Source organism: Miniopterus schreibersii (genome assembly GCF_964146895.1).
Source record: "Miniopterus schreibersii genome assembly, chromosome: 4".
In the NCBI taxonomy this organism is placed as follows: domain Eukaryota; kingdom Metazoa; phylum Chordata; class Mammalia; order Chiroptera; family Miniopteridae; genus Miniopterus; species Miniopterus schreibersii.
The window spans coordinates 68,222,495-68,240,909 of record NC_138105.1 but is presented as its reverse complement, the minus strand read 5'-3'; the positions used below and the strand labels follow the sequence as shown (position 1 = coordinate 68,240,909).

General features: G+C 41.9%; 1 protein-coding gene across 1 annotated transcript in view; it reads right to left on the bottom strand.

Annotated features, from left to right (window-relative positions):
- Nucleotides 1–18,415, bottom strand: part of LOC308555716 (putative adhesion G protein-coupled receptor E4P) — a 45,496-nt gene that overhangs the window by 7,272 nt on the left and 19,809 nt on the right. The window contains exons 4-14 of the mRNA XM_081134129.1: nt 17,325–17,447; nt 14,605–14,757; nt 12,321–12,361; nt 11,526–11,661; nt 10,894–11,001; nt 10,580–10,761; nt 9,831–9,998; nt 5,310–5,504; nt 3,244–3,479; nt 1,005–1,071; nt 346–437 (exon numbers count right to left, since the gene is read on the bottom strand). Of these exons, the coding sequence (XP_080990255.1) occupies nt 346–437; nt 1,005–1,071; nt 3,244–3,479; nt 5,310–5,504; nt 9,831–9,998; nt 10,580–10,761; nt 10,894–11,001; nt 11,526–11,661; nt 12,321–12,361; nt 14,605–14,757; nt 17,325–17,447 (1,501 nt within the window). The remainder of the gene's footprint in view (nt 1–345; nt 438–1,004; nt 1,072–3,243; nt 3,480–5,309; nt 5,505–9,830; nt 9,999–10,579; nt 10,762–10,893; nt 11,002–11,525; nt 11,662–12,320; nt 12,362–14,604; nt 14,758–17,324; nt 17,448–18,415) is intronic.

Genomic DNA, 18,415 nt, shown 5'->3' with positions numbered 1-18,415 from the left:
CAGCACCAATGAGAATTGAGTTTCTACACCCAAGGAGAATGCAATCCAAAGGTGGGTGGACTCTTGGGGACAAAAGGATAAAGTTGACAGTTTTGGAGTTAATTTTATATGAAGAATGAGCTACACAAATGAGGCACCCAATGAATATTTATTGAATAAAGGGATGGGAGAGTTCATGAAATCACCTGAAAGTTATAGTTTTTCCTTATTCATAAGTTGTCCCTCATGTACTCTTTACCTAGTACCAGGAAATTTTACATCACATTTTTGAATGGGTTTTTTCTCTCCCAGGCAGGGTTCTCCTCCAGGAAAATCTGGATACCACTGATTCTGTTACCTTCTTACCTGGTGTCCTGAATAGTGGAAACTTCTTTATTGAGGGAGGAAAGTTTGCTTCTCAAAATCCACAGAACTTGGAAGTAGAACACCACGTTTATCTGTAGAAACAGCATGGAAAATTGACTTGAAATTTTCTTTTGAGGCCATGTCATGCAACCCAACTTGAGATGGACCTAAGAATCTTTTCCCAAAAGATACAGGCTTCATAAGGATGATATGGACCCACACTCTGGTCTAAACAGCACAGGGTGTATAACCTGTGGCAGTTGGTGCTTGATCAGAGTGACTATATAATTTATCATTCAAACCAGGACACCTTGAAAGTGAAAAAGTGCTATTAATATTTATACCAGAACATTGGATGTAAATGGAAAGTTCCTGGCCAACAGAAAAACACATTACTCTATGCAGAGTAGAAACTTGCTAAATATTTGTTGAATAAATGAATGTAGAATTTTTAAAAGAATGCCCAGTAGAGGGTTATATTATATCAAAGCAACCAGTCAGCTCAGCAGAAGCCAGGGAAACACACATTCAGCCAGTATTTCCAGTAAGGGAGAGTTGACCACATTAGGTTATATTTCCTTATCTTTATCTCACTTCCCCTTTATGCTTGGCTAACCCAGGGCAGGCACACCGATAAATAACCGTCAATGGTCACCTACCAAGACAACGATGGCCACTGGCCCCATGAAGGCCCAGATGAACCCTTTATCAAGCTTGAGCCAGCAGCTGTTGAGAGAAAGATAAGGATTTGCTGTTTATTTCTCAGAAGACAAGAGATTTAATTCAGGCTCCTGTAGCAAGATCTGAGCAGTGCCAGGAGCTGTTTAGTTCAGACCTGAGTTTTAGATCGAATCAGACATGGGTCTTCATCTGATACAGGCTGTATGCCTCGAGCCTGTTTTCCCAGGTGTAAAGTGGGGTTAACAGAAGTATTGAAAAAAGTTAAATGATTACTGTGGCTATCTACCAAGTAAGTCTTGAAGTCAGATGGAGTCAATCCTGTGACTTGTTCTTCTCCTTCAGCATTATGTTAACTATTCCAGGCCTCTCCACATAAACATCAGAACCAGTTTGTCAAATGTCCACAAAATAATTTTCTTGGATTATTATTGTGGATGCATTGAACCTACAGATCAAGTTGAGAAGCACTAACTTCTTGACAATACGCAGTCGTGCTATCCATAAACATGGACTATCCATTTATTTGAGCTTTCTTTGATTTCTTCCATTGTTTTCTCATATAGATCTTGTAGGAAATATTAAATGAGGTAATGTGCACACAGTTTTTAGATACAGTTCCTGGCAGAGTTAAGGCTAAATAAATGTAGGTATCCTAATAATAATGATTACTACAATAAGAAAAAGAGTAAAACTAATTTTTTCATTTCAAGAGTGTTATATAATGAGAATCATATGGAATGTAACCATTTGGTAGTGATTACACCTCTATGCATGTTATAAAATTGCACAGAACTAAATATACAAAAGGATGCAAGTAAAATTTGAGAAGTATAAACAAGATCAGAGATTGCTTCAATGTCAATGTTCTGGGTGTGACCAGGAAACTTTTGGAGGTGTGGATATGCTTGTTACCTTGATTGTGGTGATGGTGTCACAGTGTATGTATATGTCCAAACTCATTAACATGTATCTTTAAATATGTGCAACTGTCTGTATATCAATTACATCTCAATAAAGCTGGAAAACAAGAATAAAAATAATAATTTAACTGGAATTATAAAAACTACCAAAAGACTCTGTATTCTGTCATGGCTTATGTTGGCAATGGTAATATAGCTTATTCTGAAAGGGGACCCGGCACTGCGAAACTGGCAAAAATAACAAGCAACCACCAACACTCAGTGGTCAGAAAAACTCCCACTCTTAGTTCCATTCCAAAGGTTGCAAACTATGTCCCACGGGCCAAATCCAGTCCACCTCTTATTTTTATAAATAAAGTTTTATTCAAACACAGCCATACCCATTCATTTACATATTGTCTATGATTTGGCTGCTTTCACACCACAAGGGCAATGCTGAGTCATTGCCACAGAGACCACAAAACAGTTACCATCTGGCCCTTTATAGAAACTTTGCCAATTCCTGATCTACCCTGCCATCTCCAGGACCATTCTGGGAGGACACAGGGATCAAGCTGGAGACAAGGCATCTCTGACTTCAAGATGGCCAGTCTCCTACATGTTGGTTTAGCACACGCATACCTACCTCCTAACCTAAGCCCCACTGCCATTGCCAGAATACTAACTTCTTCAACTATCTTTGCAAGGCTTTGCAAACTTCTTTAGTGAGGCAGCAAAGCATGGCTGTTAAAAACACTGCCTTAGGAATTCTGACTTACTTTCTTTTAGATATGACCTTGAGAAAGTTGATTAGATGCACTAAGGCCCAGATGTCCCGTGCATGATGTGATAAATGATGCCAACCTCATGGGAGGAAGAGACTAGATTCTGCAGCTAGAAAGCACTATCTCTGACACAGCACAGGCCTTCAGAGGTGGTTGTTATTGTTGTTATCCTTTACATTGTGAAGATGAACCTCAACCTAGTCAACCCACTCTCTCAGAATCCTACAGAACATAAAACCCACAGGTTTTTAATGTGGAGTCATGGGTTTGCTATCTTGCCCCTAAATTTCATGAAGTTGTATTAAAAATTTTGTGTTCATTTGTCTGGGGAAACAGGCCCTGAATTTCACCAAAATTCTCAAAGGGAACTACCCAAAGATGCTGAAAACCACAGCTCTAGGGATTTCCAGGAGAAAATAAAATTCAGGCTTAAGGAAGAACTGGTTTGAAGTAAAATTCACAATTGGAAAATGGAACGTAAAGCAATGTTTTTTTATTTCAGATCACGTATTGGCCACCCTCATTATACTTACTGAGTGTATGTTCCATAATTTTTGTGTCCTACTATTGCAGACACAGCCACAATCAGAGCTGGAATCCCATAGCCTAACGGGTACATGAACCTCTTCTTGAATCTGCCTGCGCTGGTGTAGTTGGCCACCTTGAGGTTCCTGACAGTGAGGTAGAGGTGCAGCCCTTCGAGGAGCATCCAGGTAAAGGAGGCCAAGTAGAGGTAATGCAATACGCCTGCGATGATGGAGCACAGCACCTGGAAGGCAGAGAAGAGTTGGCAATGTGATGCCAATGTCGTCTGTACCTGAGTATATACTCAGCACTTATCATTTCCTGGGTGCTGGCTGGAACTTTAATTCCAATACCTGTGACACTTTGCCTGGGGCAACACATTTTCTGGGGGCTTTCATTGACCATTGAAGTCTGCCCAGTGCATGGGGGCAGCCCTCAAATCCATGACAGATGAGAGCTGGTAAATAAATGCTCCATTGCTCTTGTCCTTTGAAAGGCTGTGATGATTAATTTTATGTGTCTGCTGGACTTGGCTAAGGGATGTTCAGATAGCTGATGAAACATTTTGGGGGTGTTTGTGAGGGTGTTTCTGGAAGAGGTTAGCATTTGAATCAGTAGATGAATAAAGAAGATTGTCCTCACCAATAAGGGTGGGCATCATCCAATCCATGAAGAGCCTGAATAGAATAAAAAGGTACCAGAAGGGAGAATCCACCCTCTCTTCATGAGTTGAGATGTCCATCTTCTTTAGCCCTTGGACATCAGCAGTCAAGGTTCCAATAAATGTTATTTACAAAAAGCAGACTGTGGCCAGAATTGGCCTGAGCACTGTAGTTGGCCAACTTCTGCCCATTTTGAAATGAGTAAACTGAGGCCCAGAGAAGTTGAAATCTCTCCCAAGATCACATTTGGTAAAAACAAAAAAATGTATTTGAAACCCAAACTGTCTGCAGAGACCATACTTACTCTTAACCATAGCACTGTACTGCCTTCTAGGAAGGAAAAAATGGAGCTTTCATAACCTTCTGATGGCAAGATCATAGTCTTTAGGGTTAAAAGGAGTGTTGGAGAGCATCTGCTACCAGTTCTTCCTTGATGTGATGATATGATGATGATCATGGTCATGACGAAAATAAAAGCTAGTGTTGTTCTCTGAGTGGTTAATCCAGGCTCTATGTTTTATCTTGCTAAGTCCTTACTAGAGCCCCATGATAATGCCCTTGTTTTAGAGAGGAAGTTTAAAAAGGGGAAGTCACTTCAACAAGGCCATATAGCAAGTAGGGTGAAGAGCTGAGATACAAGTGCAGATTGTGTGGCAATGACACTGCCCCAAACATGCAAGCCTCCCTCCACCTCTCAACTCTAGAATATAGATTTGTCTCTAAGAAAGGACTTCCCAGCCAGAGAATGCATTTCCCAGCATGCCTTGCAGGTAGGTGTGACCATGTGATGGCGTTCCAGCCAATGGAATGTGAGAGGAAGTGATAGGTACCACTTCCCGAGGCGGCCCATATAGACCTCATGGGACTCGCCGCGCTCTTTTCTCTCCCAGTTGGCTGAAATGGAAAGGACCCAGGATGGCCTCGGAGCTGTGCAGGAGACAGAAGAACCTCCATCAGCCTGAGGTTAGAGGACAGACACCCTTCAGACCTGTGTGCTCACCCTCTGCTGATACATACAGGTAAAGGGAACTACTCTTGTGATAAGCCACAGCATTTCGGAGTTCATTTGTTACAAACTATTGTAAACTGGCCTAATACCATCAGTTCGACTCTCAATCACTTTACTCAGTGCCCCTCAGAAAGTATGTGTCCTTAGTGTGGCGAAGGCCTGGGGTGGGCAGGGGCTGGGAGGACGGGGGCTGGGCGGGGGGGGGGGGGATTGAGGGACATCTGTAACGCTGTCAACAATCTTTTAAAAAAAGAATATATGGGTCTTGTCAAAATTAGAGGAGAGCTGAAACGGGGACCCTTGCATTTTCCCCCAGGTAATGATTGCCCCTCTCCCCATCTTTCCTCAAGATGAGATGATAGATTTGATTATGATAACAAGGGACTTTGGTTAAATTGCCTACCTCGGGCTCAGTTTGATCAATCCCGGTGAGGAAGAGCAGGTGGGCCAGGAAGAGGCAGATGCAGAGCTGCAGGTGGAGGGAGGTGCTGGTGTTCTGGATGGGTCGGCACCCGAGGAAGGTGACGGCTGCCAGGAGGAGACACAGCAGAGAGAGGCTCAGTCCCACGTAGGTGATCACAGCCAGAGTGGGATCCGCCTATGAGCCACCAGAAGAGGGACCCATTATAGTTTCCGACTCTGCAGTTAGGTTCCTGATGGAGAGCCAGGTGCGCTTTCTAGTTGAAGCACTCAGATGAGTGAGTGAGCCTCTCTGAGACTCACTTTTTCCCGACTTCAAAATAGGGGCATTTACCACACAGGGCTATTGAAAAACCAAAACCACTAGACTGGTATAACAATATAGCAAAATATAACCAGTTCAAACTTCAATCAGTGTAAAATAATTATGAATGAGATGTTTGATATTCTTTTTTCCAAAGTTAAGCCTTTGAAATCCAGTGTCTATTTTGCACTTACAGCACATCTCAACTCAGGTGCTGTTTTCAGTGCTGAAAGTGAAATGTAGTCCTACCACAAAATAAAGTTGAGTTTAATGGAAAAATATTTTACACTGCTGCTTTTTTTAAAATTTCAATTACAATTGACATTCAATATTATTTTATATTAGCTTCAGGTGTACACCATAGACTTTTTTTAACTTATGAAGTAGCCCTCCCACCCCACAATAATTCTACTACCCACCTGGAACCATACATAGTTATTACAATATTATTTACTATATTCCCTATACTATATATCCCCATTAACTATTTTGTAACTGCCAATTTATACTTAATCCCTTCACCTTTTTCATCCAACCTCCCTCCAATCCCCCTCCTATCTGGCAACTCTCAGTCTGTTCTATCTATGAGTCTGTTTCTGTTTTGTTTGGTCATTAATTTTGTTCTTTAGATTTTTGCATGTAAGTGAAATCACATGGTATTTGTCTTTCTCTATCTGACTTATTTCACTTAGCATAATGCCCTCTAGGTCCATCCTTGTTGTCACAAATGGTAAAATTTCATTCTATTTTATGGCCGAATAATATTCCGTTGTATATATGTACCATATCTTCTTTATACAGTCATCTATTGATGGGCACTTAGGTTGCATCCATATCTTGGCTACTGTAAATAATGCTGCAGTGAATATAAGGATGCATATATCTTTTTGAATTAGTGTTTTGGATATATTTGGATATATACCCAGAAGTAGAATTGCTGAGTCATAAGGTAGTTCTATTTTTAATTATTTTAAGGAACTTCCATACTGTTTTCCATAATGGCTGCACCAACCACAATCCCACCAACAAACAGCAAGTGCTGGCAGAAATTGGAATCCCACTTGCTGTTTGTTGATTTATGGATGATAGCCATCCTCACAGGTGTGAGGTGGTATCTCATTGTGGTTTTACTGTGCATTTCTCTGGTGATTTGTGATGTTAAGCATCTTTTCATATGTCTCTTGGCCATCTGCATGTCTTCTGTGGAGAATTACCCATTGAATATTTCAAGCCAGTCCCATCTGGCCTGAAAATTTTCTGTTGAGAAATCAGTTGACATTCTTATGGGGCCTCCTTTGTAGGTAACTAATTGCTTTTCTCTTCTTTTAAGATTTTCTCTTTTATTTTAACATTTGCCATTTAAATTTTGATATGTCTTGGTGTAGGCTGCTTTGAGTTCATCTTGTTTGGAACTCTCCGTACTTCCTGGACTTGTATGTCTGTTTCCTTTGCCAGTTAGGGAAGTTTTCAATCATTATGTCTTCAACTAGGTCCTCAATCCCTTCCTTTCTTTTTTCTCCTTCTGGTACCTCTATGATGCAAGTCTTGTTGCGCTGATATCATCCCAGTATAGTCCCTTAAACTATACTCATATTTTTTATTATTTTTTCCTTTTGCTGTTCCAATTAGGTGTTTTCTGCTACCTTGTCTTCCAAAGTGTTGATTCAGCCCTCTGTTTCATCTAATCTACTGTTGATTCCTTCTGGTCTATTTTTTTTTTTTTATTTCAGTTATTATAGTCTTTATTTCTGACTAGTTCTTTTTTATAGTTTCTACTTCCATTTTTATGTTTACTATCTCTTCGTGGAAGTGCTCACTAAGTTTCTTGACCACCTTTATAACCAATGTCTTGAACTCTGTTTGATAGATTGCTTGCCTCAATTTTATTTAATTCTTTTTCTGGAAATTTTTCCTTTTCTTTCATGTTTTTTGTCTTCTCCTTTTGACTGCCTCTCTGAGTTTGCTTCTGTGTATTAGATCCGCTACATCTCCCAGTCTTGGCTGAATGGCCTTACATAGTAGGTGTCCTGTGGGGCCCAGTGGTGCAGTTTCTCTGTTCACCTGAGCCAGGTACTCCAGGAGGGTCCCTTATGTGGAGTGTGTGCCCTCCTGTTATAGTTGAGCCTTGATTGTTGTTGAAATGTCAGTGGATGGATTGACTTTCAGGCTCACTGGCTGTGAGGATTGGCCATGACCACAGCATATGAGCTGCTCTCTGGGGGCTGGCTTCATGGAGTAGGATATGCCCCAGCAGGGTCTGGTGCCTGCCAAGACAACCTTTGGGGGTGGCTACTTGTGGAGCTAATTGGGTGGTGCTCTGTTGTGGTCTGAAGCTGGCCACCAGGTGTGCTGGTTCTGGTGCAGGCCAATGTCAGATACTGCCTATGAACAGCCTAGGGCTTACTGTTAGGAGTTACAAAGTGATTGTAGTTGGTAGACACCTATGCTAAGCCTGTATGCTCGTGTAAGAGACCACACTGAGAACCGAGGCTAGCTTCCACCAGTACCAGACCTGGGCAGGTCATCAAAAGGCACAAAGTACCCCAAGACCCACTGCCACCTGTTGACTGCCCATAAGCCTCAGCCACTGAAAGAGCCTTAGGCAGTACTTGAGTTGGGTGAGGCAGTGTCACAGGGAGTCACCAGGGTGGTGCTAGTGGAACTCTCCGGGCTAATGCATTCAGGTTTGGATGTGTTGTGGTGGGCTCAATACAGGGACAATGGCTGCCATCCCTCCAGTCATCACCCTGAAGCCACGTAACTCAGTTTCTCCCTGTATGTCACTGGTAGCCCCCAAGCCACTGTCCCTTTTTCAGAGCCCAAGATGACTGCCTGCAAGCAAGAGTTTGTGTGTGGGTCCTTTAAGAGGACCTGGGTTTTACGTAGCCGTGTGTCTAACCTAGACGGACAGAATCCCACTGATTTTCACAACCTGATATTTCATGGGCCTATCTTCCCAGCACTGGTGCTCTGGGCTGGGAAGCCTGGCATTAGGTTGAGACCCCTCACTCTTCAGTGGGGACATGTGCAGCTGAGATAGCCCTATGGATTCTCAATCACCAGAAATGGGTTTGGGGCCAGCCCATTTCACATTTCTGCCCCTCCTACCAGTCTCGATGTGGCTTCTTCTTTATATTCTTAGTTATAGGACTTCTGTTCAGCTAGTCTTTAGATGGTTCTCCAGGTTGATTGTTCTATAACTTAGTTGTAATTTTGATGTGCTCATGGAAGGAGGTGAACACAGCCTCCATCTACTCCACCATCTTGACTGGAACTCTGCACTGCTTCTTAATTTAAATAAATTAAAATTAAATGAAATTTAAAATTTGGTTTTTCAGTCACACTAGCCACATTTCACATGCTCAGTAGCCACATGTGGCTGGCGATCCTATTGGAAAACACAGCACTCAGAAGTAGTTTCTATGAATGTTAGGATTTCTTTGTTTGTCTTGTTCCTGTGTCTAGAACAGCATCTGACATATAGTAGGCACTCATATATGAACTTGTTGAATGAATAAAGTGAGGCCATGCATTAATTATGCAGTAAAATGGTTGTCATACAGTAAATATGCAACAAATGGGAGATAAAAAGAAATAGGGGAAGAAGTTAGGTAAGCTTCTTTAAACCTGAGTTATCATAAATATTGTTGGGAAGTTCAGGGGGCTTTGTTTTTTCATTGGTGACAGTTGCCTTCTTCTGGTCTGACTAGGAACGTTTAGCTGTGACTCTTTCTTGCAGAGGAACAGATGTTTTTGATCCCAGATCACCTTGGACCTTTCCACTATAGGAGCTGACAACCCAACTTCCCAATGTCTGAGGGCTTCCTCTACTAACTTGAGCTCACTCTGCCATACCCATGGATGTGTTAGAGAATTATTGTCCCCTGGATGTAGCTTTCAACTAACAACTGAAGGGAAATGGTGTATAAATGCCCCAGCTCTCTCATGTTCAGTTGCAATGAACTATATTGACCTCCAACGTCCTTCAGAAGGAAGTAAGCTGCAGTTACCCACAGTAGTAACTGGCTTGATAATGTTCTCTGCATGGTTTCTGTCCTTTTCCCACTTCACTTCCCCAGTCCCTTTCTGGTGCTTCCTGGAACAACCTCTCAAGAGTCTTTTTCTAAGACATGGAGCAGATGACCTCTCAGCTTCCTGGACACACTCAGATTCACAGGAGGGGACCATGAATCTTCATACCTTAGGAGCAAGAGCCATGAGGACAGCAAAGCTGGACAGGTGAAAGCACTTGCATTCGGTGTAAGAATCATTGCTGCTCACATGAGTGCAGCCCTCCGTCGACCAGCTGCCTCCCTCCTCTGATCCTTCCCAGTACACACACAAATATTTTGTTCTCACACCACCAGGCTGGAAAGAGAATAGCATTAAAGTGGCTCTCTTTCTGGATTTACTATTTCAACTTCATAGGTTGGTCAAGGATTCACTGGATTGGAAACTGGGTGGGAAAGCCCCATCATCTGGAACATGTGTGGGGAAGAGTTTTATGTCACACCTGTGTGGGCTTTATTCTCATTGATTGTGCCCTGCTCTGGTCATCTCAGAGCCCCAGGAACTGACCCTTATGAACTGCTTTACCCAGGTTGCCTGTCATTGGTAGGATCAATGAGAGGAACTGGTGAGAGACTGTAGGATGAGAGCAGAAGAAGCTCAAGTATTACTTCCATATTTCTATTGTTCCAGGCAATCTCCATCTCCAGCAGGGCAATCCCTCCTCCGTGCCTCCAGCTTTCACTGGACTCATTAATGCTCATCCTCCCATCGCTTTTTTTAGGCTTAAATGTGATAATACCTTCTCTGGAGGCCTCAATATTTATTGTCGGTTCTCTGAACCCTGGGTCAGTAAGAGTTGGATTTGATTACCTGCCACGACCCTGATAACACACCCATTTAAGGTAATACATAGAGAGCCAGCCCTGGATTTTGCTCACCTGAGTATGTTTGAAGGTCAGGAACACAGGTTTAGACAGATAAACTTTTTCCTTAACACCAATGGTGCCACTCACAACACGAGAGTTCAATTTTATGTCCAGTGTTCCTCTTCTATCATTGAAAAAGGATCCATTCAGAATATTTCCAAGAGACTGGTAAGTGATAAGTGCAACTGTACTCTCTGAGAAAACAGAAGAGAAATCACTTTATAGGGGATCTATAGTACGTCCCCACACCTTGGCCCAGTCACCTAGAAATGAAACAGCAGTGCGTAGAATCTGAAGGTCAAGAGAATCCATCTTAGACACAGTACCTCTTGTGGTCCCTTTGAAAACATCAGTGCAGTGCATATCCATTGTGTTATTTCCAGCTTCCAGAACAGCCTTCTCACTTGTCTCATTGCACCTCTTGGTTTCATAGACTGGAAGCATTAAGAAAATAAGCCTTACTTTGCTCATTTCTCATGCCTAAGGAACTTGCTGAAGAACTCCCTTCTGTGAAAGACCCCCTACTACTGATTTCATTTTTTGCATGCAAGGTAGACCAGATGGTACTTCCTTCTACTTCTCTGGTCAGTAGGGATGAAATTATCAAAATGGCCTGAGCAACACACACTGGCCACCCAACTCGGGGAGAGAGAAGATAGCCATGTTTCCCACAGCTGGACCTGGGGCAGGCAAGCTCAGCATTTACCATAGAATATTTAAGGGGCAAAAACAAATAATGTGTACTGGAGTACCTGGTGAGGGGGAAACTTAATTTTTTAAGCAAAAGAAGCTTAGCATCTAAAAGATTTCCAAGGAAATAGTGTTTGGAGCAGATCTTCTGCATTTGGGAAGGATCCCTTGAGTGAATTCTCTCTATGTCATATAAGCATAAAGTCTGACCAAAGAGCTCTCCCCCAATAAACTTTTGGTGATAAGGAAAATGTTCAGTGTTTCTTACCTATATCAAAAACGGAATTTTCATGCTTTCCTGAAGAAGCAACACTCTCATTCCATATGGTCAATTCTACGATTTGAAGTAGTTCGGTAGCCTTTTTGGCAATGTACTCTTTGCTTTCATTGTTGTTTGGAATTGTCTTTCAAAGAAATAAAGCTAATTAGGTAGACTTACATAAAGTTTAAAAAGCAGTAATGTACATAAGTGTGGCTGGTTGACCCCAGAAGACAATAACATTTATTAAGGGGCTGCTAGGCTCTGTGCTATCAACCTGATAAGACTTTTCTCATGTATCACTCACAGTCCTGTGAAGAGTGTATCCTTGTATTTATGAGAACACAAAGACTTTAAAATGAGGTAACTGGAACCTACAAAAGAGTTTCTTATGGAGGAAAATAGGAAATGGGAGGTGGTGAGGGGATGAAATTGGGCTCTAGATGCTTGATGCAGGTCTTTGAATGGCACCTGAGCATATAATCCTTTCCCAGAATTTCCCAATCTTCTCAATTGACATTTGAGACTGTATAATGGTTGTGGGAGGCTGTCCTGGGCATTATAAGATGTTTAGCAACATCCCTGGTCTCCACCCACTAGATGCCAGTAACACCATTGTTGTGCCAACCAAAACTGTCCCCAGACATTGCCCCAGACATTGTCCCCTGGGACAGAGGACAAAATCACTCTTGTGTGAGAACTGCCATATCCTAAAAGACATAGGGAGCCGTGGTAGCATTTGAGCAGAAGAATGACATGGAAGATTAATTAGCTATTTCCCAAACTTAGCTTCACCTTACTCACCCAAATACTCTGTGATGATTGTGTCTTCTCACCAGTGCCCTCTGGGAAAGAAAAGTAGCCATTTAATCAATTATGGGAGATAACACACCCTGGTTCACATCCCTTCTTCCAAGCACCCTCGAGTTGGGTCTTTCCCTGGTGCTTCCACATCATATCCTAATTCCCCTCTAAGAAGTCCCAAATGTCTAATACAGTAGAATAAAAGAGAATTAGGATGGGACTTCCAGTTCAATCATTAAGTCAATAGTATTTATTGAGCAACTACTAAAAGCCAGACATAGTGCTAAACCTTATGGATAGAGGTTGATACAGAGACTAAGGGAATTTCCTTCTAGAATTTGCAGGCTTCCAGGAGTCACTAAGCCAATAATGGCAAATAATTAAGTGATTACAAGGGTTCAAGATGTTAACAAATAGAAGGAGAGGACTTGGGAGTATACAGAAGAGGCCCCAGGATATCGGGGGTGCAGATGTTTCCCAAAGGAATGAGTGTTAATTGAATTAATAATATAGAAACAATAATAATACCTGCCACTGTCTACACAGCACAGTATATAAAGTGCTATCATACACATTATCTCATTTAAAGGAACTCAGAAGATTCTAGAACACAGTTATGTAGCATAATAGCTAATATTAGTTGAGCCTACCCAGGTGCGTAGCAATGCACTAAATATTTTGCAAGCCTTAATAATCATAGATAAACTGTATTCATTTCCTAGGGCTGCTGTAACAAAGTACCACAAACTAGGTGGCTTAAAACAATGGAAATTTATTCTTTCATGGTTGTGGAAGATAAAAGTCCAAAATCAAGGTGTTAGCAGGGCTGTGGTCCCTCTGAAGGTTTTAAGATATATCCCTCTTTGCTGCTTCTAGCTTCTGGTAGTTCCCAGCAATCCTTGCTGTCTCCTGGTTTATGGCAGCCTAACTCCAATCTATGCTTCTATCATTACATGTCCCTGTGTGTGTCCCTAAATCCAAATTTCCCTCTTCTTATAAGGACACCAATCATACTGACCTTAGGGCTCACCCTAATCTAGTATCACCTCATCCTAATTTGATCGTATCTGCAAAGACCCTATTTCCAAATAAGATTACATTCACGGTTTCCACGAGTGGACACAAATTTGGGGGAAGGTATTTCACCCAGTACGTGAGGTAAGAAGGTTTCTGAAATGACTCTCAGTGATCTCCGCCTCACCTGCCTTTATTCACACCCTTTCGTGTGAATTCACTTCTCCCCTTGCCTCAACTCAGCGACTCATTTCTGATGAATAGAGTATAGCGAAAGGGAAAAGATGTCACTTCTGATGTTAGGTTATAAAGGACTACGGTTTCTGCTTTGTTCACACTCTCTTCCTGGCTGTTCTCATGTGCTTGTTATAATAAAGTGAGCTAGAGAGGCCAATATACCTAAGGATGCAGAGCGACTTCTTATCACCAGAAAGAGAGTGAGGCCTTCAGTCCAACAGCTTTCAAAGAATGGAATCTGGCCAGCAGTCATGTGAGTGAGCTTGGAAGCGGACAAACCTTCAGGGGAGACTGCATCCCGGACCAGTACTTTGATTGTAATCGTGAGAGGCGTATAAGATAAGCCACGCTTCAACTCCTGCCCTACACAGACCCGTGAGCCAATAAATATGTTGTTTTAAGATGCTAACATCGGGGTTAGTTGTTACTCAGCAACACATGACTAGTACAGTAGATGCGACTACTGTTCTTCACACTTACAGACGCAGCACAAAGGAGTCAGTTATTCCCCCAAAGTCAGCCGTAAGCAGTAGTGCCGGAAACCAAATCCAGTCTGCCTAACTCAAAATATGGAATTATACTAGGGATCGACAAATAAGTCAATAGGCTGTGGGTAGTGAGAGCCAGGTTTTTGAGCGTTGAAGAAGTTTACAAATAAGGAAAGAGGGAAGGCTAGATCAAGCCCTGGCGCTGGACTGGGATTGGAGCTATCCGCGTAAACTCATGGATTTTAGTATATAGACAGATAAAATGAGTGAGAGAGAAACAAGTAGAGAAGTCTAGTGCAAAGGAAATTAGAGATATCATTTTGGAAACCTGGGAAAGAGACATAAATTTGTAAGGCGGTGATGTAGAGGTGGTGATTGATACCATGGGCTTAAATAAGATCTCCTGGGAAAAGATTACAACAATGGGTGAAAGACAAGGCCAGGACAGATCTCTGCTCTCTTACCCTGGCCTGACATTGGTGGGACTCTCAAAGTCTTCCCTTGCCCCTCCTTGTTCATGGTGGAGAGTAATTGGAGGTTCTTACCATAACAATCTGAATGATTCAACTTTAAAAGTTTAGCCAACCAGTTGACAAAATGAAAATTTGGGACACAGCTGCAGTAGTAACTTCCGATTTCATTTCTGCAATATGATACCTCCTTGCATTTTGCCAGCCCAGTCTCACACTCATTGATGTCTGTGAATCAAGAAAAAATATCATTTTTCATTCTCATAAAATTATACTATTTGATGTTGCCCTTGGAATTTCTATTACCCAATGTCATTCTTAAGTGTACCCAGAACATCTATTTTCACATAAAATGACTCCATATTATAAAGATGATAGATAGCTCTCCTTAAGTTACTTTTTTTTTTTTAATTCTCACCTGAGGACATTTTTCCATTGCTTTTCAGAGAGAGTGGGAGGGAGAGAGAGAGAGAGAAACATCAATGTGAAGAGACACATTGATTGGTTGCCTCCCGCACACACCCCAACTGGGGCCAGGGATTGAGCCTGCAACCGAGGTACATACACTTGGCTGGAATTGAACCCAGGACCCTTTACACCCCCCAGATTCACACTCTAACCACTGAGCCAAACTGGCTTGGGCTCCTTAAGTTAATTATAAATCCAGTACAATCTCAATAAAAAATATCTACAAGTATTTTATGGAGTGAGATGAGTTGCTACTATCATGCAAGAGTAGCCAGAAAAACTACAAGGTGGGACTAGCCTCCCAAGATATAAAAACATACTACAAAGTCTTAATAAAACAATGAGATACTGGTATATAAAGAGATAGACAAGTGAAAGAGCCCAAACGTCCAGAAATAGACTCAAATATACATGGAGTTTTAGAATCTGTTAATAGTCATATGTCAAATCACTGGACAACACATTCTGCTGGCAAGACAGTGGGAAGATGGGTGCTCTCATGCATTGCTGGTGGAAATGCAAATTGGTCAGCCTCTCTGGAATTAAATTTGGAATATCTAATCAAGCTATATATGAATTTACCTCTTGACTCAGCCATCTCACTTCTAGGACTATACTCCAAAGACACACTTCCATAAGCGTGTCCATAGGACAGCCTAAATATCTGAAACAACTTACATGCCCATACTTAGGAGGGGGTTGAATAAACTATGGTTCATCCCAAAGCTATAAAAAAGAAAATGGGGAAGATCTCTATGAACTGATTTGAAGTAATTTCTAGGATACATTTAAGCTAAAAAAGCGAAGTACAGCCCAGCCGGGCGTGGCTCAGCGGTTGAGCATCGGCCTATGATCCAGGCGATCGGGGTTTGATTCCCTGTTAGGGCACATGCCCCAGTTGCAGGCTCGATCCCCAGTTGGGGGCGTGCAGGAGGCAGCCGATCAATGACTCTCATCATTGATGTTTCTCTCTCTCTCTCTCTCCCTCTCCTTTCCTCTCTCTGAAATCAATAAAGATGGGTGTTTTTTTTTTAAAAAAAGTGAAGTGCAAAAGGGCATCTATGGCATAAGGGCATCTATGGTGTCCTTTCAAAAGTGTCATGGTTGCAAAAAACAAGGAAAGACTGAGGATCTGTCACAGATTAGACAAGACTAAGGATCGTGACAATTAAAGGCAATGTGGGATTCTCAAATGGTTCTTGGAACAGAAAAAAAAGGGAGACATTAGGGGAAGAACTGATGAAACTTGACAAAAGTCTGGAGTTTAATTAATATCATTCCGTGGTTTTGATCACTATACGGTGGTCATATCCCTGGTTAACCTCAGGGGAACTGGGTGCAGGAAATACTGAACTCAATGTGCTGTTTTTGCAATTTTTATTTAGGTCTAAAACCATGTTAAAATAAAAATAGATATATCCAGTATTGTATGACTCCACTCAGAGGAGTACCCTAAGAGGAAACAAGTTAACAGAAACAAAAAGTAGATGGTGGGTGCCAAGGACCGGGGGAGAGGGAGGGGAGTGAGTGTTTAATGGGGACAGAGTTTCAGTTTGGAAAGATAAGAAAGTTCTGTGGATGATGGTGGTGGTGTCTGCACAACAATGTGAGTACTTAATGCCACTGGAAGATACATCTAAAACGGTTAAAATAGTAAATTTTATGTTGTGTGTATTTTGCCACAATAAAATAAAACAAATCCTAAGCAGTCTACCATTATATGTTCCACCCCCTGAATGGACACTACAGCTCCACCAATCAGATGTTCAGGAGTGCTATTTTCCTTTGATATTCAAATTGACCTTTAGAAGTTGTGGAAATTAAAAAGAATTTTGGCTGGAGTATACTGGCATAGTGAGAAGTGAAACTGGAAAACTAAATTGGGGCCAGGTCATGGTAGATAGTGAGTGTCAATATGTTGATTTATTTATTTGTTCTCTCGGTCTGTGTGTTTTTACTGAGCATCTGCTATGTGACACTATTCTCTGTCCTAGGCATACAGCAATGAACAACACAGAGATGATCCCTGTCCTTGTGAAGTTCTCAGGCAAACAAACAGACACAAACACCAGTGCTTGAGACTTTAAGAGCCCGGGGTCCTGGGAACTCTACCTTCCTCTAAAGAAAAACCAAAGATCATCAAGCCAGCATTAGAATGACAGGGGGAGGGTGCACAGGGGTAGGGACTTCTCTAAGGACTTTGGGACTATCTCGTAATATTCTTGCATCTTTGCAGCACTAGCATCCCTATATAACCCAGGGTTTGGGGCACAGAAGGATGCCCCTGACCATTCCAAACTGCAAGATGAATGTGGATTGCATCCTACCTTCACATTTCTCATAAGGTTCACTGAAGTACCTCCTCCCAGACATGGACTGATACCCATCTTTACAAACACAGTAGGTGCTGTTGAAGCAGCTGGCATTTTCAGGGCATGGGGGACAGGAAGCTGCAGGGAACACAAGATCTTTTCATTCATTTGCTTACTCATTTATTCAAGAAATATTCATTGAGCACCTATGATTACTGGACTCTGTGGTCAAAATCCCAAACCATGTCCCACCTCTGCCACCAACGTCACTTTTTTTGACAGTAGAACTTCTCTAGCACCTGTGTTTCTTTACCTGTGGGCTTTCTTTGGCCACCAGAGTCCTCTTTGCTCTCCACATGACAGGTAGCAGCTTTCTCTCCCCCCTAGCAGCTCTCTCAATCAATGACTGACAAGAGTCAGTGCATTAAAACCCCAGTTATCTTATTATCAAAAATAAACAAAGACTAAGATGTGGCAAAATTGTAACCCTAATGCATTGCTGGTAAGAATGCACAATAGTGTAACTCTTATGGAAAACAGTTTGACAGTTTCTAAAATTAGAATTCCCATATGATCTTGCAATTCCATTCATGGGTAGATAGCCATAAGAATTGAAAGCAGGGTCTTAAAAAGATATTTGTATACCCATGTTCATAACGGCATTATTCACAGTACCCAAAAGATGAAAGCCACCCAAGTGTCCATTAACAGATGAATGAATGAACAAAATGTGGTCCATCCACACAACAGAATATTATTCAGCTTTTAAAAAAAGAAAGAAATTCCAACACATGCTACAACATGGATGAACCTTGGAGATACTGCGATAAGTAAATAAGCTCATCACAAAAGAACAAATGCTATATGGTTCCACTCATGTGAAGTTCCTAGAGGAGTCAAATTCATAGAGACAGAATGGAAGGTGCCATGGGCTGGGGTAGGGTGGATAGGGAATTAATGTTTAATTGGGGGAAATAACTTTGAGGTGCATGCTTCTTACTATGTCCAACAGTCCCTGTGTGCTCAAGCTTCAGTTGCCCACATGTGGATAGTGGACCCTATATTGGCTCCTTGCCTTCCCACCTGACTTCCCACTCCCAGCTGGT